We start from the raw sequence: 24127 nt of genomic DNA, 5'->3' as shown, positions 1-24127 counted from the left end.
GGCTGGGGGTGTAGCTCAGTCAAGTGTGTGCCTAGCCTGCACAAAGCCCTGGCACCTTGTAAAAATCAGGCCTGTGATGCTAGCACTCGGGAAGTGGCAACAGAAGGATCTATAATTCAACGTCATTCTCAACTACATAGGGAGTTTGAGGCTAGCCTGAAAGTTTGAGGCTAGCCTGAGCTACCTGAGACCCTGTCTCAAACAAAACAAATTCTGCAGTCAAGGTTAATGAGAAATAACCTGAGTGTCAAAGTTATAAAACTACCAAAAGAAAAAAATCTACAAATCTGGCCTCTCTACTTTGGAACACAACTCAGCTGGGGAAGGACAGATGGACTAGTTTGTGCCTCCTGGGTCTGACTCTATGAATACAAAGCCAACACTCAACTTTACCCACATCTTCATTTTCCTGCATGACTTACAAGAGATTCGCAATTTACGAAGTTTCTTCCCTTCCTGGGCTCAGAATGTCAGTTTCCTTCTGCATCTCAGGAAGCAGCCAGCGCTTGGTTCTAACTGGGGGTCACCTGAGATTCTGTCCATCTAGGGGCACTGTTTACACATTCATCAGGGAGCCTAGTCTACTGGATTTGGTGCATCAGGAACCTGGGATTAAAACACAGACCCTGAGCTGGAGAGATGGCTCAGTGGTTAAGAGCACCTGCTGCTCTTCCAGAGTTCAGTTCCCAGTACCCATAGTGGCTCAGACTCATCTGTAAGAAGGCATCCACTGCCCTCTTCTGGCCTCTGCCAAAACTGCACTCATGTGTACAACACCGGGTCACCCTCCCACCCCACCCAACCCACACATATACATATAATTTAAGATAAAATCTATACCACAGACCTATATCAACTATGTGATCTAAGGTAGTCATGATATATCAGAATTTCCCTCCATTCTCTGTAAAGAAAGTGAAGGGGCTGGAGAGATGGCTCAGTGACTAAGAGCACTGGCTGCTCCTCCAGAGGACCCAGCCCCATGGCAGCTCACCAACTGGGTCCTCTGGAGGAGGACCAACTCTGGGTCCATGGAATCTAATACCCTCTTCTGGCTTCTAAGGGCACCAGGCACACATGTGGTGTACAGACATATGTGCAGACAAAACACCCATACACGTAAAAAAATTCTTTTAAAACACTTTAAAAAGTTTTTAAGAAGAAAATAGATTCTACATTATGGGATGCTAGGTGGACATAAGGCCTATAATCCCAGGTACCTGGGATGCTAAGGAAAAGGGGTTAAAAACTCAGGGCTTGCCTGGTTTACAGAGTGAATTCAAGGCCAGCCTGGGCCTCAGTGAGACACGGTCTCAAAATGGAAAGCAGGAAGACAGAGCTGAGAACACAGCTCATTGACAGAATGCTTGCCAAACATGCACAAGGCCCTGGGTTCAATTCCAAAGACAAAAGAAGTTTAAAAAAAAATTGGGGCAGAGCCAGGCAGTGAGTTCGAGGCCAGCCTGGGCTACAAAGTTCCAGGACAGGCGCAAAGCTACACAGAGAAACCCTGTCTCGAAAAACCAAAAAAAAATTAAAAATACAATAAAATACAATAAATGATGTCTATTAAAGAACTGAACGTTCTTCCTTGCATTTAGACAACCGACAAAATAACAATTTCAGACAAGATTTTAGTATGAGGCATCCACAAACTTCTTTCACAAGAATACAAATATTTCTTAAAAAAAAAAAAAGGCATTCTTAGAGATAACTGGAGCCACTGAGATGGCTCAATAAAGGTCCTTACCACCAAGCCTGACGACCCGAGTCTCGTCCCCAGAACTGACACAGTAGAGAGAGAGAGCAGATCCCTAAAGTCGCCCTCTGACCTCCACACACAGTGACACAGGAATGTGTGTGCAAATGTGTGTGCATGTATACATATGAAATAAATAAATGTGATAAAAAAGTTTAAGTCGACATTAGATTAGTGCTATTATAGCCACAACCTGTAATTTGTATGTGTCTTCTTAGCTTATGATATATATAGATATATAGATATAGATATCATAAGTGTGTATGTGTATAACATGCTCTACCATTGAGCTGTACCTCCAACCCCTGTGATATTGGTGTTTTTGAAGAATAGTTTACATGGGACATTTGCTAAAATATCAGTTGTCCCCGGCCCCTGACCTTGTAAGAGCTCATCACCATTTGGTAAACTGACACAGTGCATGCACTGTCCGCCTCTCCCACCAAGGTGTAGGCCCCATAGTGCCAGTCTCCATGGGCCAGCACCAGCATCGAACCTATAGGCACCCAGGGCTTTCTGAACATGACTCCATAGAAGGTCTCACAGTCAATTACGAGGCTTGTAAAAAAATGTGACAAGAGTAAAAGGTTTCTGAACACACAATCACCACCACAAATGAATGTGAAATCAAAGGCATACGGAATCCGGGTGTTTCTGGGCACGCGCACTGTGTGGTGCAGCACCAGCTTTCCACAGCCCCAGCTCTGAACACACAGCATGAGCACTTGCACTGCTCATACCAACATGTCACACAACACCAGGGAAAGCTGCCTGGATGCAGATGAGAGACCATGAGGACTGTGCAATCCACACATTTTGATTGCAGCAACAGGTTCTCTGTACTTACAAAATCATAATGGTTTAAGCCAGCATGGTCGTCTATGCTTTGATCCCAGTACTCAAGAGGCAGAGGCAGGCAGACCTCTGTGAAATTCAAGACTATCCTGGTTTACATAGCAAGTCCCGGGGCAGCTAAGGCTACATAGTGAGACAATAAAACAATAAAATAAAATACAAAGGAACAAATAGAACACACCATCGTATGGTTTAATTATGGAAAACAAAACTTTTCCCTGACGGCCATTTAGCACGTATCGCTTCACTACGTCTCTGCATTGTACTGTGTTGCTGTGTTTGAGTTTAAAAATTGCTATTTGACTTGCTGGCTTGCATTTCATTAAAAAAAAATCATTAAATGAATTTTGGCTTGGGATTAGACTAGACAGAATACCCAATAAGTTCTGAAATGATTCTAGATATACTTCTGCCATGTGTACTGTTTATGCAAAGCAGTGTTCTCAGCATTGAGGACTATAAAATCAAGGCATCAATCAAGTCTGAAAATGATGAATCTGCAGTTTCAAATATCTAGCCAAGTCCTATTTCTTTATGCACATATCCATTTCATCAGTGCTGAGCATAAGTGACTCCTGAAAGTGACTCCTCTATCAACCCCTCCAGCTCGGAGAACATGGTGGGAGAGGGGGCAGAAAGACTCTAAGAGCCAGCGGCTGGGAAATTATGGACGAGAGATGGGCGCACTCACAAACTCACAATAGCTACGTACAAGACCTGCACAAGGTGGAGCCTGTCAACACTGCAGCATGGATGGGCCCGAAGCCCACAAGGCCCTACACCTCTAGGAGGAACCCCGGAGTGTCACTGGGGCTGGGAGTCATTTTCTTTGGTGCTGTAGCCAACAGTAACTTGTCAGTGTCCCAGTGTCCCAGGAGATGACATGCTCATGCAGACAACCCTAATCAAACTCAGTGAGTCACAAAAAAGGATGTTTTTTTTTTTGGGGGGGGGGTGTTTTTAAGATTTGGAATTTGTTTAGAGTGTGAGTGTGTGTGTGTGTGTGTGTGTGTGTGTGTGTGTGTGTGTGTGTGTTTAAATGCCAGAGGACAATTTGAGGGAATTGGTTCTCTCCTTTCACAATATGGATCCTGGGGATTGAACTCGGGTCGTTGAACTTGGTGGCAAGCACCTTTACCTACTGTGAGCTATTTCATCCACCCGAACACACACAAAATAATCTTAGGACTTGAAGTAGGAAAGATGTTGAAGAAGGGGTTTGGTAGAGTGGTAGGAGGCAGAGGGAGGGTGAGGGGACGTGAAGAGAACCAAAATATATCATGCACACACATGAAAACGAACAAGAAAGTTAAAATGAAAGAATTGTCTTTAAAAATACATTTTTCACGATTTATTATCAGTACATGTTTCACTTGCATGCTTGTTTCAGATACTTATGAACCTGGGTCATGAAAATTTGGGGGTGGTAAAAGTGAAGGTCATAAGCGGAAGATATCGGAAAAAGCCTGCTCTAGAACACCATGGTGCACACATGTCTGCTAGGGCTGCATGGGAGTCAACCTTCCTCTAAATGATCACACACACACACACACACACACACACACACACACACACACACACACATGTCAACAGGAACCAGACAAGATCACTCTCCGTCCACAGAGAAGTTCAGCACAGGAAATGTCCTGAGGCTAGTGCCGTCACCTGCTGGCAACCACAGTCCTCCCCAAACCCCTCAGCGCTCCTCCACACAGACAACAGAAACGCGGCCATTTGTGGTAGAAAAAAGCACCAGTTGAGCACAGCTAGATGGTAAAATAATCAAAATGATCCAAAACTGCATCATTGTGGGTTTTAATTTTTTTAAATGGGGGTTAAAGAGCTTGAAAAAAAGGTCTCACTCATCGCCCACTGACCTCAAACTCATGATTCTCCTGCCTCCGCTCCCCCCTCCCAAGCACTGAAATTATAGGCTGTATCACCACACCTGGACAAAAACATAAAAAAAAAAAAAAAAATTTAAATCTCAACTTCTTCTTGGCTTAAGACCATCCTCCTGGCAAGTATTAATCTGATTCCTTAGGCAAGGTGGCCAACCCAAGCTTAAAATTACACTCGAAAAGGTATGCAAAATTGTTGCATTTTATTAAGATAATTACAAAAAAATCTCCAAACTTTATTGTTCCAATAAAAGCTATTCTTAAATTGTGTTTTATTTACCTAATTCGACAGCACATTTAGGAGGGTGACTTGCATTTTCTTGTAAGCACCCAAAAGGCAATTATCTGTGAAAAATTCCCAAAGAAAAAGGACACAGACTTAATCTACAAGGAGCACCATTGCCCTGAGGCAGAATGAGGAAGACAGAGCAGAGGGAGGGTAAATCTCAGGTAGTTCATCCAGCAGTCCTCACCAGGAGTCCTCAAGAGCACTCTGGGTGTATGGAGTCCCCCAAAGACATGCCACTCAGGACAGGAGATATTAATTACCCATGACTCCCTTCACCTTCTCAGCCTGGGCACTTGACACTCCAAAGTCTCTGTGGGGTGTGAAGCAGTCTGCCTTTCACCCAGCAGCTTGGGAGAGGAAATCAAAGCAGTTTTTACTAGTGTATTATACTGTACAGGTAGAGTTGATTTGAAGATCTACATGAGGGTTAGGGAAACGGCTTAGTCAATAAAGGCAGGAGGGCCTGAGTTTTGATCCCACTGAGCAAGGATGACGACACACACACAAGCGTGGATGGGAGCGGGGAGTCCACGTGTCTCAACCCTGCGCAAAGAACTACAGGTAACTAAGAGGTGCTGAGAGCAGGAGAAATGGGCTTCTCCAGGGAAGAGCTCACCAATCCAAGACCAAAGGGTCAGGCCAGAAAACATGCATACAAGTAACGTCGTACAGAATGAGCAGGTTGTAATTTTTAAATATGTGTGTGTGTGTGTGTGTGTGTGTGTGTGTGTGTGAACAATTAGTGAAAAAGAGGTCATGAATTTGAAAGTGAGCAAGAAGTAATATATGGAAGGGTTTAAAGGGAGAAAGGGAGAGGGGGAAATGATGTAATTGCATAATCTCAAAAAAATAAAGTAACTTTTTAAAAGTTGGGTGTGGTGGAAGGGGTCTGTAACCCCACCCTGAGGAAGGGTAGCTCGCTGGCCAGCTGTTCCTGTGGAATGTAGTTTCTGCTTCAGTGAGAAACTCTGTATCAAAGAACAAGGTGAAGGAACCAGAGGCAGCTCTGTGGGTCAAGGTGCCTGCTGCCAAGTCTGATGACCTGAATTTGATCCTTGGGACCACATGGTGTAAGGAGACTCCCAACTCCCAAAAGTCACCCTCTGACCTCCACATGCACACATGGTCCCCACTCAACATAAGTAAGTGCAATTTTAAAAATAAGGTGGAAAATGCCTGGCATTGACCATTGGCCTCTAGCCTACACACAGGCACACACATAGACACAGAGAAACACATGAGATTTCATACTGGCACCATTAATCAACCCCTTCAACCTGTGGTCATAGCATCCTCCTTGCCATCGGGCCATGGAAAAGATCCAGAAGCAGGTCCAGGAGAGGCGGACTCCTCTAATCAGCCAGGTACCCAGGGCCCAGCCAAGGAAACAGCCACCCAGCATGCATCATGAATCAGAATTTAATTCAAATAAAGGAGAGATAGCAGCATGTCCCTAAGGGCCATTAAACTTTAAACACTTTCAGCCATATCAAGTAAAATCAAACCAGAGGGACAAGAATAGAAGCCGTACAGGAATTGGCAAGAAATCGGGAATTATCAAACAGCATCAAGGACATTTGGTGTCAAGACTTTCCAATGAAAAGCATAATGAGAAGTAGGTTGATGGTGATGCCTGGGCGGGGAGTCTCAGAGACTAGCTTGACCTACTAAGCAAATTTTGTTGATACTCCACACGCAGAAGAGAACCCAGCACCCAGCCAATCACCTTGGACCAATTTTTTTTTTCCTTTTCCTTCTTCCTTTTCTCTCTTCCTTTTAAAAAACAAACAAAACAAAAACATTATTTTCATTTTATGTGTTTCTTTGCCCACAGGTATTAACAACCACGTTCATGAAGTGCCTGTGGATGCCAGAAAAGGGCATCAGATCCTCTGGGACAGGAGTTACAGACAGCTGTGAGCCACCAGGTGGGTGCTGGGAACTGAACCCAGGTCCTCTATAAGGGCAATACATAATCTTAGCCGCTGAGCCAGCTCTCTCCTCTAAGCAATACCTATTCTTACTGAGCCCTGTCTTAGTCCCCCTCTTTTAAAAATGGGTCCCATGTATCTAAGAAGCTAAAACTGTATGGCTCAGAACAACATCCTCCATCTTCTGAGTGCAGGGGTTACAGGAATGCATACCCACCCAGTTGATGAGGTGCTGGGAACTGAACCTGGGCTTCCCACGTGCTAAGGCAGCACTCTGCCCACTGAGCTACATCCCAGTTCCTGGTTCCACATTGTGGTGACAATTTGTTGTACTCTAATAAAGCTTGCCTGGAGAAACAACTAGCCACAGAATTAGCCATGGAGGTCAGGCAGTGGTGGCACACACCTTTAATCCTAGCACTAGAGGCAGAGATTTGTCTGGATCTTTGTGAGTTCAAGGCCATCCTAGACTACACGAGATTAATCCAGTCTAAAAGAAATAGAGCCAGGCAGTGGTAACACACACCTTTAATCCCAGCACGTGAGATCTCATGCCTTTGCAACCAGTATTTGGGAAGCACACACGTCTTTAATCCCAACACTAGGAAGGCTGAGACAGGAAGTGATATGGATGGGCGGAGAAAGGCATATAAGTAGCTATGGCTTGTTCCTTTGTCTCTGTGATCTTTCAGTATTTACCCCAATATCTGGCTCCAGGTTTTTATTATAAGACCATTTAGGATTTGTGCAACACCACATTTCTTATATTTTTGCAAATTTAATTTTTAATCATTTGAATAATGACATCTTTAAATACATAATTTATTAAACAATACACATTGTGAAATTTCCAGAAAGTCAAAGGGTATACTTAAATACCTGGAGTTCAACCCCAAGTTGTCATCAGCCATTGTCATTAGCCCTTTGGGCATCTTTCCAGAGAGTATATGCAGTGTGTGTCTACATGAGCATATGTGTGTGTCTGTTTTTGGTTTATTGATTGCTTCCCTAATGGTCTACCTTCCCCATCCATTGCTTTTTATACTCCCATCAATTTCAGTAAGTCTTTTCTTGTTTAAAATCATGTTTTAAAGGTTGTCTTCTGATTGTCTTAAAGACTCAGTTGTCTTCTAGAAATTCCCATTTGTAAGCTGTGCACTTCCAGGTCTGGGCAGAGCATTAATTGCTGCTGCTGCTGCTGCTGCTGTGAAATGCCCTGACATGAGCAACATAAAGGAGAATGAAGAATCTACTCTGGCTCACAGCAGGAGGATACAGAGCATCATGGTAGGGGAGTCACAGCTTCAGGAGCTTGAGGCAGCTGCTTACATGGCACGCACAATCAGAGAGGGATGCAGGCCGCTCCCTTCTCCACTTACACAGTCCAGGACCCAGCCAGGGAATGGTGCCACCCACAGTGGGTGGGTCTTGCCCTCACTGCAGGCATGCCCAGAAGTTCAGTTGATTCTAGATACTGCCAAGTGGATAACTAACGTTAATCATCACAGGTAGTCTGGTATTGACTGTTTTCCTGGAAAATTGTCAGCTCAGTGTCCCTCATGGAAACTAACTCAGAAGCTGGTTCTGTACTCAGAACATGACAGAACATTCCAATGGATGACTGACTTTCATCCCGCAGTGGAACCCAGCCCTGGTGGGTACTAACCAGTGCGGTCCACCCCTCACTCAACAGCACTTGCCTTTAGTCCCACAACCACTCAGAAGGTGAGCTCAGAGCCATTCACAAGCACACACAATATGAACATTGCCAACATAGACTGGGTTTTAGCTTTGTTCCAGGTTTTTTGAGTGTGTTTTACTGTACTACGGATTAAACCTGGGGCAGTGAGCAGACTAGGAAGTGTTCTATCACTGGAGGCTGCTGGAACTTCCTACCAAACTTTTTGGGGAAATGTCATTACAGTCGGGTTTCAGGGGTGATTCTGTGTCACTACTCTCTGTGACCCATTTTCAGACAGGACCTAGCTCAACAACTGAGCCACCCATCAGCAAATGTTCACACAGACAGGCACATTTGAGGAACAGAAGGAATGATAAATGGGCTAAGGAGATAGCTCAGTCATAAAGTGCTTGCCTCACAAGCATAAGGACTTGAGATCAAGCACCCAAGACCTGCTTAAAAAGCTGGGTATGGTGGCTCACTCTCATAATCCCAGGGCTGGCAAGCTGAGAGAAAAAACAGATCTCTAGACGCCTGCTGAACACCAGATCTAGCCTACTCCAGGGAGTTCCAAGCTAACAAGAGACCTTCTCTCAAGCAAAGATTGAAGGTACCCGAGGGAGCACACCATGTCCTCTGACACACACTCATGGGCCTGCACACCCTCTCCCACACACGCCCTGCTTGCACACACCCCCAAAAAGGAAGAACTAATATCTATGACATGTTTGACATTATAAAGCTAACTCTACTACAGAGCTGATATCATTACTTTGCCCAGTGTGCTAAACTGGGAACTGAGGCCAAGAGAGATTATTACCCCCACTGGCAGCTGGAGGCACCAGGCTAGTTAGGTATGAGTGGCCCAGATACACAAAAACCCAGCTCCATACCCTGCTCTTCATAGCAGGTACTCCATAAACGGCTCTCTAATGTAAAAAAAAGAAAAAGAAAAAGAAAAAGAAAAAACCCACAAAGGCTGAGAAAATACACTTGCAAATCAACAATCTGACAAAGGTCTGTCCGGAAGCTAGAATAAACCAAGAGCCTGGAAGACTCAGCTTTAAAAAAAGAATCAATCACAGACAATATACAGTTGTTGTTGTTGTTGTTGTTTGTTTTCTCTTCTCTTTTCCTTTTTTTTTTTTTTTTTTTGAGACAGGGTTTCTCTGTGTAGTTTTGCGCCTTTCCTAGAACTCACTTGGTAGACCAGGCTGGCCTTGAACTCACAAAGATCCGCCTGTCTCTGCCTCCCAAGTGCTGGGATTAAAGGCATGTGCCACCACCGCCCAGCCAGTTTTAATAAACATGTTTTGAAAGAAGATATATGGATGGCTAATTAGCATACAGGAAAACACAACATCAATGTACATTAGGGAAATGCAAATGATCGAGAGGGAGAGAGAGAGAGAGAGAGAGAGACAGAACCCCATCGCTGCCTGGCAAATGTTGGCAAAGTATGGAAAATGGAACAATCAGATGCGCTGATAAGAATGCCAAAGGGACCTAAAGAGGTGGCTCAGCAGTTAAGAGCACTGACTGTTCTTCCAAAGGACTCAGGTTCGATACCCAGCACCCACAGGGCAGCTCACAGCCATCTGTTACTCTAATTCCAGGGGATTCAATGCCCTCTTTGGGCACCAGACATGCACATGGTGCACAGACATACATGTAAGCAAAAGCATCACATACAACAAATAGAAGGAAGGAATAAGGAAGGCGGGGAAGGGGAGGGGGAGGGGAGAGGGAGAATGGGGAGGGAGGGGAGAGGGGGAATGGGGAGGGAGGGGAGAGGAGGGAAGTAGACGACCACCACACCACAGGGTGATGTCCTTGCTCTAGAAAACGGCATGCTTGGGATGTATGTCCTAAAGAATAAAACCTACACAAACACACACAGAAGTTCACAGTTATGTTATTCAGTCAACAAGTGAAAGCAGGGATGAGGAGACAGCTCAGTGGGGAGGGGAGTGTTTGCCTCAGATGCCTTCTGTTCCATCCCCAGTACCACGTGAGGAGGAGGAGGAGGAGGAGGAGGAGGAGGAGGAGGAGGAGGAGAAAAGGAGAAGGAGGAGGAGGAAGAAGAGCAGGAGGAGGAGGAGGAGAAGGAGGAGGAGGAAGAAGAAGAAGAAGACAGAGATGATGATGATGATGATGATGATGATGATGATGATTGGGGTATATGTTGCTGTAATGTTACTCCTGATTTTTTTAACTACCTGGAGAAACTGTTCTCTGTACATGAAAGGAATCCTCATACTTGATGTAACACTGATCAGTGTTAATATTTAGGAAAATGGGTAACTTTAAGGTCTGGTTTTGAAGAACACAGGTCCATCAGTATCATGACTAACACTAGGATTCCTGATACAATACTAACCCTGCTCTTAATGATTGGGGAAGGGGGGCAAAGCCCACATTCACAGAGTGACCAGCACACTAGGTTAGATCCACCTGCCATGGGTCACAACAGCATTAGGTGTGATTTCTCTTAGGACACACAGTAAAGAATGCTGTGGCCCAGGTGAGTCCTGGCTGGTATAGGGACACAGAGACTAAATCACTATGGCTCTGGGGTCAGGAGGTGTCACAGTCCAGGGGCCTTGAGAACAGCACAAAGGAAGTCAGGAGCACACACACCTTGACTGCGTAAGTACAGCATGTACAAAGCAAGGTGGCATTGGAGAACAGGGTGCTGGGGACCATGCCAGGAAGGGGAGAAGTCACATGGAAACAGAGGGGCATCCAATGACAAGACATCGTCTTAGGAAGTCAAGGACCACTAAAGGATGCTGGAACCAGGGAACAACATATTGGGAACCATCCCCCACTCCTGCAGATGTTTGCTCCATACACAACTCCAGTGTTTGAGACATCATGTCACAAGACACAAGTGGATCACGCCTCAAGTAAGAAAGGCTCACTTCCTGTCACTTAGACAAGGTAAGAGTGAAGGAATTCAAGATCTCAATGCCACAGCTCTAGAAGACCAGACCTCACAGCGGGAGGGAGCGGAAAGAAGAAGAAGAAAGACCCATTTCACCTTTTGAATGGGAATGCACACAGGTGTTATATAGTTCAAGGATTAAATAGACACTGGGAGAGCCCTTTCCTAGAAATGATTAGGAATAGTGGAAACCAGCTTTGTCCCACAGAATTTTTTGTGAACATGAAATTATTCTACACAAGTACTACCAAACAGCCAGCAGTCCACTGTGGCCACTGAGCCACTGAAACCACGTGGCTAAGTGTATGTATATGTTGTATGCACTATTTTCTTCAAGTGTGTGCATGTGTCATATGCACACACGTGTGTGTAGGTCACATGCCTCTGTGCACACAGGGGCCAGAGGAAGGCACCAGCACTCTCCTCTGTCCCCATCCAACTTGTTCCCTTGAGACAGGGTCTCTCACTGACCTGGACTTGCATTTTTCCAGCTAGCTGGCAGCCAGAAAGCCCCAGTGATTAATCTCCTGCCCTGTTATTAATAGCTTAACCAGTATTCCTGAAAGGAACCAGAGAGTATCTACCCTGAAATCAAATTTCCCTTCAGAGTCGGAATCCTCTCCTTCTTTCCAATGATTTGTTGAATATGCAAATATTCAAGGTTCCTTCTCTGCCCCATCTCCCACTCCCCAAACAAGGGCAGACAAACCAGTCATGTAAACACAACCATCAACTAAAAACTCACTAGAAGGAAACAGGTTTTCAGATTTTTGGCAGAAGAGAAGCCCTTACTAAACACAAATGCAAAACCAAGACCCAAACATGGAAATTTTTATAAACTTGACCATAAAAAGTTAAAATGTTCCACTAAGCAAAAAATTTACCCAGTTTTTTCTATGGGGAGGCCTACCTGGAATCCCAGCCCAGAAGGCTGAATTAGGACTGTGAGTTCAAGGTCAGCCTGGGCTATACAGTGAGACCTTATCTATCTCAAAGAATAATAAAAATTCAGTATGCAAATAGGAGAAAATGACAGATAAAAATGTCCTCATAAATGAAGAGCAATTGCAAATCAAGAAGGGAACTGCACTTGACGAAACACAGAGTATAAAGTGGAGTTTACGTATGAGTGACAAGTGAACAGGACGGCGCTCTGTGCTGGGGGAGGACTTGGCATGGACAAGGCCCTCGGTTCTTTTGAAAACCTGACATGTGTCAGTGTGCATCTGAAGGCATACTGAGCCATGGACATGACTGATGAAATGGAAATGTGCCCGTTTCTACCTGAAGCATCCAGAACTTAGTGTTCATCACTGTGAAGGTCTGTACGTGGGGAAAGCAAATGGTCACACACTGAATTAGTGGAAGTCAGTGCAACATTTCATCATTACATATGCACGAGAATGTAGTGTGTGTGTGTGTGTGTGTGAAAGAGAGAGAGAGAGAGAGAGAGAGAGAGAGAGAGAGAGAGGCGCCACAGAGGACCCTGGTGATCTGCTCTGTCACTTTCCACCTTATTCCCTTGAGACAGGGTCTCTCACTGAACCTAGAGACAGGCTGGCAATCAGCAAGTCCCAGAGAGCCTGCTGTCTCTGCCCGTCACAGTGATGGGGTTAAAGGCATGTGTGTGACTTCTTTTTTAATTAGGCTCTGGGATTTGAACTCAGCTCTTCATGCTTGTACAGCAAGCACTCTTAACCACTCAGCCATCTCTCCAACTTCTACAGCAACCTTTTTTAGAAGATCATTTAGCAATGTCTGTGAAAATTCAGAGGACAGTAGGGCATGGTGGCACGTGCCCGTTAAACCCTGTAATCAGGAGTTCAAGGACAGCCTGGGCTACCTGAGACTGCCTCCAAAATTCCATGAAAAAGGAAGGAAGGAAAGAAAAATTCAGACAACTCAATAAAGCAATGATATCCATTTTTTAATACCACTCATCACCCTAAAAAGATGAAAGCTGATGCATATGCCATCTATGGAGATATCAAAAGTGAGGAAAAGCAAGAGATTCCATCCATATAAAACTAGATATAGATACAGGTTCAGACAGATATACACACACCAACCAATACACCTTAGCACTTACCTGATTTTACCAGAGCACACACAAGACAATCACCGTAGTCATCCCCAGGAAGCATATCTTGCAATGGGTTGGGATTGAACCTTTTTATTTATATTCATCTATTTCATGAAAATAAAAAGTGGAGAGCTGGGGATATGGCTCAGTTGGTAAAGGGCTCACCTAGCATGCACATGGCCCTGAGTTCAGTCCTCAGCACCATGTAAACCAGTCATAGAGGCAGACTCCTGTGATCCCAGTACTCAAGACATCTGTCAGGAGCCCAGGGCTAGCCTGGCCTACATAGTGGGGACAGACTCAGAAGTCCATGGTCATCCTTGGCTACATAGCAAATGAGACTCAAAAGAAGAAAGAGAGTGGGAGGAACATAAAGAAAGAAAACCAACTGCCTTCTCCAGGCATTTCTCAATACCGAGGGAATGTCCAGAATCCCTCTCTGGTTCCTGGAAAATGGTCAGAGAGGAAATGATTCAGGACAGGCCAAGAGGGGTGCCTCAAGTGAGGGCAACTGTCTAAAGCAAACAAGTAGAGGAAAAGGGGGTTCCTTCCAAAACTAATATAAACTCAGTGGAAGGAATCATTTCAATGTGTATTTAGAGGTAGAGCAAAGCATAAAGCCAACTATGGTGGCTCTCACCTACAAACCAGCACCCAGGAGGCTGAGACAAGAGATCTGTCATGAGTCCAAAGCTACCCTGGGCTACACAGTGTTGTTTGCAGTCCCACTGAGGGTGAAAGGGCAGCGTCGAGAAACCTAAACTACTAAAACTTCCCATGGAGCCATTAGCTAAAAGCCAAGCAGGTTCCAGCTTTTGGAAGGACTGGAAGCTTGAAGCAGTGGAGAAGGGGTATAGCTAGGTGGAAAAGCACTTGCCTAGAGAGTGCAAGGCCTGGGATTCGATCCCCAGCACCATAACAAAAGAATACAAGTTTGAAGTGCGGTCCTTTCTATCAAGATACATGGAACAGAGACACACAGCAACTAGATGCCGTCACCACGTCTGAACCATGAGAAAGCCTTTATGTGCCCATTTTAACCAACATGTATTGTTCTGCATAAATGCATCTGGCATTGGCAGCCTGCATTTTAGTGTTTGGCCAGGCTCCAAACTAAGCCATGAAAATGCCTACCTTCTCTCCCCCTCACACCAAACACAAGATCCCCCAAGATTCTGAGAGCAGAGTAAGTTAAAAATGCCAAATATATTTCCCAAAAATATTTTATACGCTTAGAATGCAGAAGCTCCCTGCAAGTACCTGATCGATGTCAGGTCTTGATTCCTACACCACTGAGTCTTCCTGAACCATATCTTCAGGGTGCTCTGTCTCCACAGCAAAACCTCCCACTCAAGCTTCTCTGCAAGCCAATTAGCTTCTCTGTTCTGACAAGAGTAATCACCTAATGCCCACAGAGCCAAGCCCTGGCACCCGCGTGCCTCTGCCTGCTACCAACAGAAAAAGCCCAGTTCTGTGACATGGCTTTGAACTGAGATACAGCAAGACAAAGACGAATTCTATAACAATGGGTAACGTTTAAAGTAAGTTTAACTTTTAAAGTAAGTTGAGGGAATGGGGAGATGGCTCCCTGGGTAAAGAGCTTGCTGCACAAACATGAAGATCTGAGTTCGAATCTCCAACATCCATGTAAAATTCCAGCAGTGACACCAGCCTATAACCCCAGCAACTAGGGGAGTGGAGACAGGAAGCTTCCTGGAGATCATTGGCCAGCCAGCCCAGCCAAACTGATGAGATCCGGGTTCAGTAGGAGACCCTGTCTCAAAAAGAATCAGACAACTAACACAACACCAACCTCTGGATCCAATGTGCATATGTGTATGCATACACACACACATGTGCACAGACATGAACATGAACACACAATCAAGATGCAAAATATGGTCATCCCCCATCCCTGAAATAAATGGGCTCCAAACAGCCACCCAGGTGACTCAAAAGTCCCTTCCCCCTCTCAGGTGACTCAGAAGGCCCCTCCTCCTCTGCTTACCTACCTTGGAATTGGTCTCCATGTGGTATTTGGCACAAGCTCGAAGCTGAGTCACCCAGAACTGTCTCTCCTTTGCATCAGCAGCTGAAATAGAGAAGAGGGAGAAAAGCCTTGCAGAGATTGTTGCCAAGCACAGCAACTGACTTAGACGCCCACCTACAGGGGCTGGAGACCTAGAGAGTGAGAGATAGAAAGAGGAAAAGTAAACATGAGGACTGTTCTGACAGCGTGACTGAACAAAAGGAACCAAACGACATCCAGATATCACACAGGGAAAACGTCTTTCAAAATGCCAGTTGCAGTATCTAATGATTAGGCCATTTGTTCTCAACCTCCTCTGGGAAAGTCACTGCGTATTTAATAAGGCAGCAGCAGGGACAGCACACGCGTTGTTTTTAAATGCCTCTCTACCTTGTGTGGCTAATAAAAGTCCTCCAGCACCCTCAGTTATACCGAAGCATTATCAAAGATTTGTGTAATGACTGAACCAAGGAAGATACCAAATGCTGCCTTGGAGAACCTCAGATTTCTCTCAGAGACACTAAGGCTGGCTGGGTGGTTTGAATGTCATTGGCCCCACAATCTCATAGGGAGTGGCACTATTAGGAGGTGTGGCTTTGCTGCAGGAAGTGTGTCACTGTGGGGGTGGGCTTTGAGGTTTTCTATGCTCAGGATACTGCCCAGTGTCTCAGTTGACTTCCTGTTGCCTGCAAGATGTACATCTGCTACATGCCACCACGCTCCCCGTGCTCCCCAATAATGGACTGAAACTCTGAAACTGTAAGTGAGCCCCAATTAAATGTTTTCCTTTTTAAAAGTTGCCATGGTCATGGTGTCTCTTCATAGCAACAGAAACCCTAAGACAATAATAATAATAATAATAATAATAATAATAAGTCTTGCTGGGCATGGCAGCATACACCTAGCAATCCTAGCACTCAGGAGGCTGAGGCAAAAGGATCTAGAGTTCAAGGCCAACGAGGCTTAAGAAATCTTGTTCTAGACCAGTGTGGCTGGAGCATAGAATGAAGCCCCATCTTTTTTGAAAGGTTGGGAGCGGGTATTGCTAGGGAGATGGCACAGTTGGTAAGATGTTTGTTGTATGAGGATGAGGACCCCTGTTCAGATCCTGAGCAGCCTGAGAAAGTCGGGCACTGTAGCTCATCCCTGTAGCTCAAAAAATAAGGTGACGAATGATTAAGGAAGATTCCCAGTGCTGACCTCACATATGTGAGCTTGCACACACACACACACAATGTAAAGAATATATATCTATATGTACAGGATAATTATATGGTCACAATCTTCCATCCACACCCACTCCTCAAATAACACTCATAATTATTCTTAAATATCATGGACATATAAGTTCCAAAACATCTAAATCATCAACTTAACTGCAAGTAACGACACAATATTGCTAGAAATCTAACTGTGCAAATGGGAACTAAGCAAACTAAAAGGTGCTTCCCATGGAAACTACACTTGTTGACAAAGATGAGTCTAAGTGTCATTTGTCAACACTCAGCTCCAGCTTGATGTTTCAAGTAAAGAAATCCAGAGTCAGGGCCGAGACAGTTCAGTTCCCAGCACCCACACAGTGGTTCACAACTCTCTGTGCCAAGAGATCCACACTCTCTTCTAGCCTTCTCCCACACCAGGCACACATGTGGTGCACAGACATACATGCAAGCAAAACACTAAGTGTATACAACATAAATCCCCCCCAAAAAAAGAAACCCAGAGTTCAAAAGTGTGGTGGCACATGCCCATTATCTCTGCACCCAGGAACCTGAGACAGAGAACTGCTGTGAGTGTGAGGCTAGCCTGGGCTACATAGTGAGCCCCAGGATAGTCTGGGCTACGATGTGAAACACTGTCTCAAAAAGAAAGGAAAGAAGGAAGGAGAGGAACGGAGGGAGGGAGAAAGGGAGAAAAATTCTCTGCACAGTCCCATGTGGGTCTTTTAAATCCCAAATGATACATTTGCCAAGAGGTCAACTGCCCAAAGATGATAAGCACAGTGTAGGACTGGGAAAATGAACTTCCGAAGTTTCTGCATCAGAAATATTCCCCAAAGCAGCACCACTCATGACATACTGAGCCAACTCCACCATGTTCAGGGAATGAGAAAACAGACCATGAGCGCCTCATGGGTCAGACACAGAGAAGCACTAACATGCAGAAAACTACCCTGCTAGTTTTGAAGCTGATAAAGTCCAGCTAAACTTGTGACTGTTTCATGGAGAATTTAACAATAATTTCAGATTTGCTATTAAAATTGCTCTTTAAAAAGAAAAGAAAAGAAACTGGAAAGAGCACTCACTGCTCTTGCAAAGGACCCTAGTTTGGTTCCCAGCACCCACATCAGGCAGCTCTCAACTGCCTGTAACTCCAGCTCCAGGGGGATCCAATGCCCTCTTCTGGCCTCCATAGGCACTGCACTCACATGCACAAACACACACATGGATATACACACAATTTAAAAATAAATTTTTTTTTAAATCAGAGCTTAATAATCCACAGAATAGTAACAACTCAACAAGCTGAAATGGCTCAACTATAGAACGGCTTGGCTTTGTGTCTCTTTATCAACCACACATGTGGAGGGAATTCCATTAAGTTTCCCTTCTATGGTCTCTGCGCCGACAATTTATTAAGCAATAAATGCCAAAGCGACACCAAAGACCACATAAATCCAGTCAGCTGGAAGCCATGCTGTGGGAATCCCAGAAGGGAGGAAAAAGACAATGCTTCAGCTGCAGGCACTCACTTCCAAGGCCTTGGGGTTGTTTTACAGCCTCTGAGCCGGGGTTCACATCTAGAGACGCAGAGCCATTAACTTGGCCCATCTCTGGGGTGGGAACACGTTTGGCAGTAAAACAGGTGAAAATCGGCCTGAGAGGCAGGAATCCAGGCCCTCAGCATGGCTTCACAGCCGTCTCCAGACACAGTGCAGGGCGGGTGACAAGGGTTGTCTTTGGTACTTCGTTCTTGTTTTGAAAAGGGGGGGGGGCATATAAGAAGGCAAAATTATCAGCCGCCTAACACAGCCCAGCTTTGCTCGGGTCTTAAGAAATAACATTAATCAAGGTGTGTGTGTGGGGGGGGTAATTTGGGAGAGTGTATGTGGGTATAGATGTGTGCTGTGGGTGCCTATGTTGTGTGTTACTTAATCTTTGTCAAGTTAACTAAACTTAGAATCACCATGGAAACACCCTTCTGAGCATGTGTAAGGGTGTTTACAGAGAGGCTTAAGTGAGAAGGAAACACCCACCCTAAGTGTGAGCAGCACCATCCCCTAGGCTAAGACTGGATCATGCGCCTCTCTTCTTCCTGGCTGTGGACACCTCCTGCCCCTGCCCCACGCCTTCCCCACCATGTTAGACTGGATCCCTCAAACTGTGAGCCAAAATGAACCCTTCTCTCCTTAAGTAACTTTGTCAAGTATTTTGTCACAGCTAAATAGAAGTAACTACTACAGCAGTGCATGTGGGGGGGGGGGGTAGGTGGGTACGTGTTCTCTCTCTCTGTCTCTCTCTCTCTCTCTCTCTCTCTTTCTCTCTCTCTCTCTGTCTCTCTCTGTCTCTCTCTCTCTCTTACACACACACACACACACACACACACACACACACACACTTTTTGCTTATTTCATTTTTTTTTAAAGATTTTATTATGTATACAGTGTTCTGCCTGCACACCAGAAGAGGGCGCCAGATCTCATTATAGATGGTTGTGAGCCACCATGTGGTTGCTGGGAATTGAACTCATGACCTCTGGAAGAACAACCAGTGCTCTTAACCTCTGAGCCATCTCTCCAGCCCCTTATTTCATTATTTTATCAGAACCTTAACAGAATGCAGCCAGGACAGAATCCTGGCAAAATAATAACCAAATTATCCTGTAAGAATCAGGTCCAGCATTTCTGTGTGATGTCAGTGCCTTGAGAATGTACAGTGATTTCCCTCCACAGTCATCTGTCACACAGCGGTCCTCACGGGACCACAATGCCAGGAAGTGCCTAAAAGAAATTAACAGAGCAGGCTCCCAGAAGGAGCCATGGCAGTGATGGACTGAGCAGAAGGTGAAGAACGGGTTCTTTGAAAGAAGAAGGTTCCAGAGACACTTTGGGGACAGGCACTAGACACTCAAAGGTTTGCTTTGTTCTTAGAGCACGATTCCTAACAAGGTAATGGAGTGAAGACTAAGACAGAGTGGTTGGGGGGTGGGGGGAGAGTAAAGGGGTGGGGGAGAAAGAGTGTTGGGGCAGTGAGAGAAAGAGAGGTCAAGCGGGGGTGAGTGGGGGGCGGGTGAATGAGTGGATGAGTGAGTGGATGAGTGAGTGACTGAGTGACTGAGTGAGTATGTGTGTGCATGCATCTTGAATGAACACTGACAGTCTTCAGGGCTGAGCCAACTTCAAGAGCTCCCTTCCCCCTGGCAAGCAGTTCCTAAAGTTTGTTCCACCTCCTCACCCCAGAGGAAGGAAGAACAAGGAAAGATAGTCACTGCTGGACAATTATTAAAGGTGCTTTTTATTTGTTTGTGAGACAGGGTCTCACTATGGAGTCCTGGGTGGCCTGAAATTCAAGTTGGCCTTCAACTCAAAGAGACTGCCTGCCTCTGTGTCCTGAGTGCTGGGATCAAAAAGATGGGTGTTTGGTTTGGGGTTTTGTTTTTGTTTTTGTTTTTCAGATTTCAGAATGGTTTGGTTTTTAATCACATTTGTGTGTGTGTGTGTGTGTGTGTGTGTGTGTGTGTGTTCACTCACACATGCCATGCACACCTGTGGAGGTCACAGAACACTTTGTAGGAGTCAGTTCTCCCCTTCTATCATGTAGGACCAGGGATTCTAACTCAGACTGTGGAGCTGGGAGCTGGAGCCCTTATCCAATGAACCACCTCTCCAGTTCTAAAGGTATTTCCCCCACAAAAACAAAAGGGCCACCAATCAGCACCACACCTGTAAAGCAGTCGATAGGCCGCTCACAATGTCACCAGAAGACAACGTACCTCTCAGTTTATACATCTCTCCGTTGGCAGAGTACACGACCAGCATATGGGGTGCTTCGTCACTCAGGGATACGATGGCTCCAGACAAAGACAGGACTCCTCGGGGCTTCTGCTGTTTGCTCTGTTCATTCACAAAATACTGCAGGAGGCCAGCCTCGAAATCCAGCACGAAGTACCTGAACAGAGAGATCGATACACATGACTTCTCCCCGGCCAGTCCCTGGTAGTGCAGGGCAGTAAGAGACTCTGAACCAAAAGCAGCCCAATCGGAGGACCCAATCTACAAAGCCGGAGAGCAGAACTTTTCTCAGAGCTCAGAGGAGCCACCCAAATAAGAGAGCATCAGCTGTGAGAGCAGAAGGGATTCTGGGATATATGACGTTCTTAGGAGACCCCCGGTTTTCAGCAGGCCAGAAGCAGAGAACCTCACCAGATAGCAGATGAAGGACAGTACCTAACAGCCATCCCCACTAGTGAGCGATGTCTCCATTTGTGACCTTTTGTTCTATGACTGTGTCATTTCATGTCATCATTTCTATGGAAGCGTGTGTTACTCGGGGCAACTTGAGTCGGGGTTCTCAGGCCAGGGTACTCACACTCAGCTCAGAATAAGCTCTCTCTTAGTCCCTTTGGAGTGAAAGCTGTATCTTTGTCTACACACACACACACACACACACACACACACACACACACACACACACACACCACATTAGGCATTGTACCCAGGTCTGTGGCCATGCTGCAGACCCCAGCAATTTGAACAGCCTGCTTCTCATAGTGCAAGCCACGTCTGTATCACAGTGCAAGCCACGTCTGTATCCCAGTGCAAGCCACGTCTACTGGTGGTATGTCTTTTCAGAGGGCTCAGAAATTACGAAGGTCAAAGCAAACACTGGGATCTTGGAGTGGCAGACAACCCCAGCCCCCTGGGGATCCACTTGGGGGTGGGGGTTACCTCAGTCACAGGTAGGAGTTTCTGGGTTGTCTGCGGCACTAACCAACCCCCACGCACATGGGTATAAAGCAGGAAAATGCAGTGGGGGTATCCAGGGTCTCTGAGGCTTGGGAAGCTATGCTACACCCCAGGTCTACACATTACCACTTAAGTATAATTAAGTAACTGTGGCTACTTAAGAATGAAAAAGTTCTTAGGTGACAAGTTGGGAACTGTTTGAAGTACTGTATAAATAAAGTTATTTTTCTAGGGCAGAGGGGACTATCTTGCTACATAGCCCAGGCTAGCCTCAAACTCTCAGCAATACCCCTGTTTCAGACCACCAAGTACTTGGTTAACAGACATGCATGCACCAACCTTGGTCTGGGCAGCTCTGGGGATCCAGGCCCACCATCACGAATGCTAGGTAAACCCCTGCCAACTGCGCCAGCCCCTCACACGTGTGAGCCTCATGTGTGCTAGGTAAGCCCTCTGCCAACTGCACCAGCCCCCAGTCCCCTCAAGTGTTGAAACACAAATGCAAAATAAACTGTACTAAAGAATATTAACAAAGTACTCCTTTCAAGTTGGGTGGGCCTAGTGGCTCAGACCTGTAATCTCAGGATTCAGGATGTGGAGGCAGGGGGATTGCCTCATACAAAAGGCTAGCTTGGGCTAAATAATGAGTTCCAGGCCAGTTTGAGCTTCACTGTAAGATTCTGTATAAAAATAAATAGGGGGTAAAGAGTTGTCTCAGTGTTTAAGAGCACTGAATGCTTTCAGGGGACCTGGGTTCGAGGCCCAGAACCCATATAGCAGATTACAACTATCTGTAATATCAGTTCCAGGTCATCCAGCATCCTCTTCTAGCCTCTAAGGATACTTCATGAACGTGGTAATGGTACACAGACATGTAGACAAAACGCTCACACACATAAAATAAATAATCTCAGAGTTAAAGTAAATATATAAGTAAATAGCCAAATGTGGTGGCACATGCCTTTAATCCCAGCACTTGGGAGGTAGAAGCAGGAAGATCAGGAGTTCAAGGCCATACTCAGCCACATAAGTCAATTTGAACATCCTAGGTTACTACATGAGATCTGTCTCAAGAGAAAGGAGGGAGGGATGGAGAAGGGGGGAGAGGAAAGGGAGGGGGGAAGGGAGGGAGGAAGAGAGGGAGGGAGGAGAGAGGGAGGGAGGGAGGGAGGGAAGGAGGGAGGGAGGAAGGAAGGAAGGAAGGAAGGAAGGAAGGAGGAAATCATGTGCTTATTTTCTAAATATAGTTGAAATTTCTATCTTATCAGAGGGATAGGATAGTGTCTGGTTAAGGATTTTAACAGATGGACATTTTGTTCTTCAACATGGCCTTTCAAAGTAAAGCCAGCTGGAGTCACAGACCGATGATAGCCATCCACCTGGCACTAAGAAAAGCAATTCCTGATAGTCACGGCGCCTGGGAAGAAAAAAATTGAACCTGGCTTCCCACGGGGTCACGGCTCTGTCAGGTCCAGCCTGGGGCTATATCTGAGAGTTATGGCTTTCATTCTGGGAAAGTCAACCGTATTTCTGGATTAGGCTGCATTAGCCAAATGAAATTGCCAGATAAAACTCTAAAGATCTTTTCTCCCAGAGAACAGTTGAAACAAACCTAACCTCTACAACCTGTGAGGGTGAGGATGCGTGTCTGTGTCTGTATGTCTGTATGTCTGTGTTGGGGGGGATGTATGGCTGTCTGTGGGAAGATGTGTGTGGGTGTGTATGTGTGAGTGTGTGTGTGTCTGTTATGTCTCTGTGTGTATCTTTGAACTGTAACAGGCAATTTGACTGCTGTGCAGGTGAACTAAATGGTGTATAGAGAATATTTGCCTTGCTAAATTAAATTTAAATGATTGTTCTGGGGAAGAAGAGAGTAAGTGGGGGAGCCAGATCAACCCAAGAAGAAAGCTCCCCTTTGTTCTAGGGGTCTGGCTTCTAGGCTGGGGGGCGGGGGTCGAGGTGAGGCCCTTCTGGAAGGGCTGAGGACATGAATCCATCACAAACATCCTTAGATGCATCCTGGTGCATACAAACACCAAGCGCACACTGGTCCTCACACTCCAACCCATAAACACCTGTGCATACCATACTCACACCTGTGTCCACAAACCCACGCACAGGCACTCACACATGCTCTGACAAACCAAGTCAGGCACGCCTAGACAGCTACAGCCTCGCTCACACCTCCCTGGGCATATGCAACCAAGCGTGCTCACACTCACTCATGGGCAAGTGACGTGAGCGTTCAGAGCCTTGATCCCCCTGTTTGCAAAAGCCAAAAGCTGGCTGGTTTTCCTCTGTATTTCCGTCATCTCTGTGGTCTACAGGTCAGCCTGCTTAGAAAACAACCCCCTCCCAAGGTATATTTTGCAATCCTCCTTCCAATGTGCACATTACAATCCTATACACTGACTCTTCTGGTTTCATTTCTATTACTATAATAAAACATTCTAACCAAAAAGCCAGATAGGAGAAGAAAGAGTTTGGGTTTATCTGGCTTACAAGGCCAGGTCATAGTCTACCACTGGTCACATCCCATCTACAGTCAAGAACAGAGAGAAATAAATCCTTCCTTGCTTTCTGCCACTTTCCTGTCTGTATAGGTCAGGACCTCCTTCCAGAGGGAATGGCGCCACCCACAGTGGGCTGGGTCCTCCTACATCAATTAACTATCAAGACATTCCAGC

General features: G+C 45.7%; 1 protein-coding gene across 3 annotated transcripts in view; it reads right to left on the bottom strand.

The window, feature by feature from the left end:
• Osbpl10 (oxysterol binding protein like 10) overlaps nt 1-24127 on the bottom strand; it is a 224393-nt gene that overhangs the window by 134758 nt on the left and 65508 nt on the right. For all 3 annotated transcript variants that reach the window (XM_036193291.1, XM_036193290.1, XM_036193292.1), the window contains exons 2-3: nt 20468-20643; nt 15459-15538 (exon numbers count right to left, since the gene is read on the bottom strand). In XM_036193291.1, coding sequence (XP_036049184.1) covers nt 15459-15538; nt 20468-20643 — 256 coding nt within the window. The remainder of the gene's footprint in view (nt 1-15458; nt 15539-20467; nt 20644-24127) is intronic.

Source organism: Onychomys torridus, chromosome 7 (genome assembly GCF_903995425.1).
Source record: "Onychomys torridus chromosome 7, mOncTor1.1, whole genome shotgun sequence".
In the NCBI taxonomy this organism is placed as follows: domain Eukaryota; kingdom Metazoa; phylum Chordata; class Mammalia; order Rodentia; family Cricetidae; genus Onychomys; species Onychomys torridus.
This window is presented reverse-complemented; position numbering and strand designations above follow the sequence as displayed.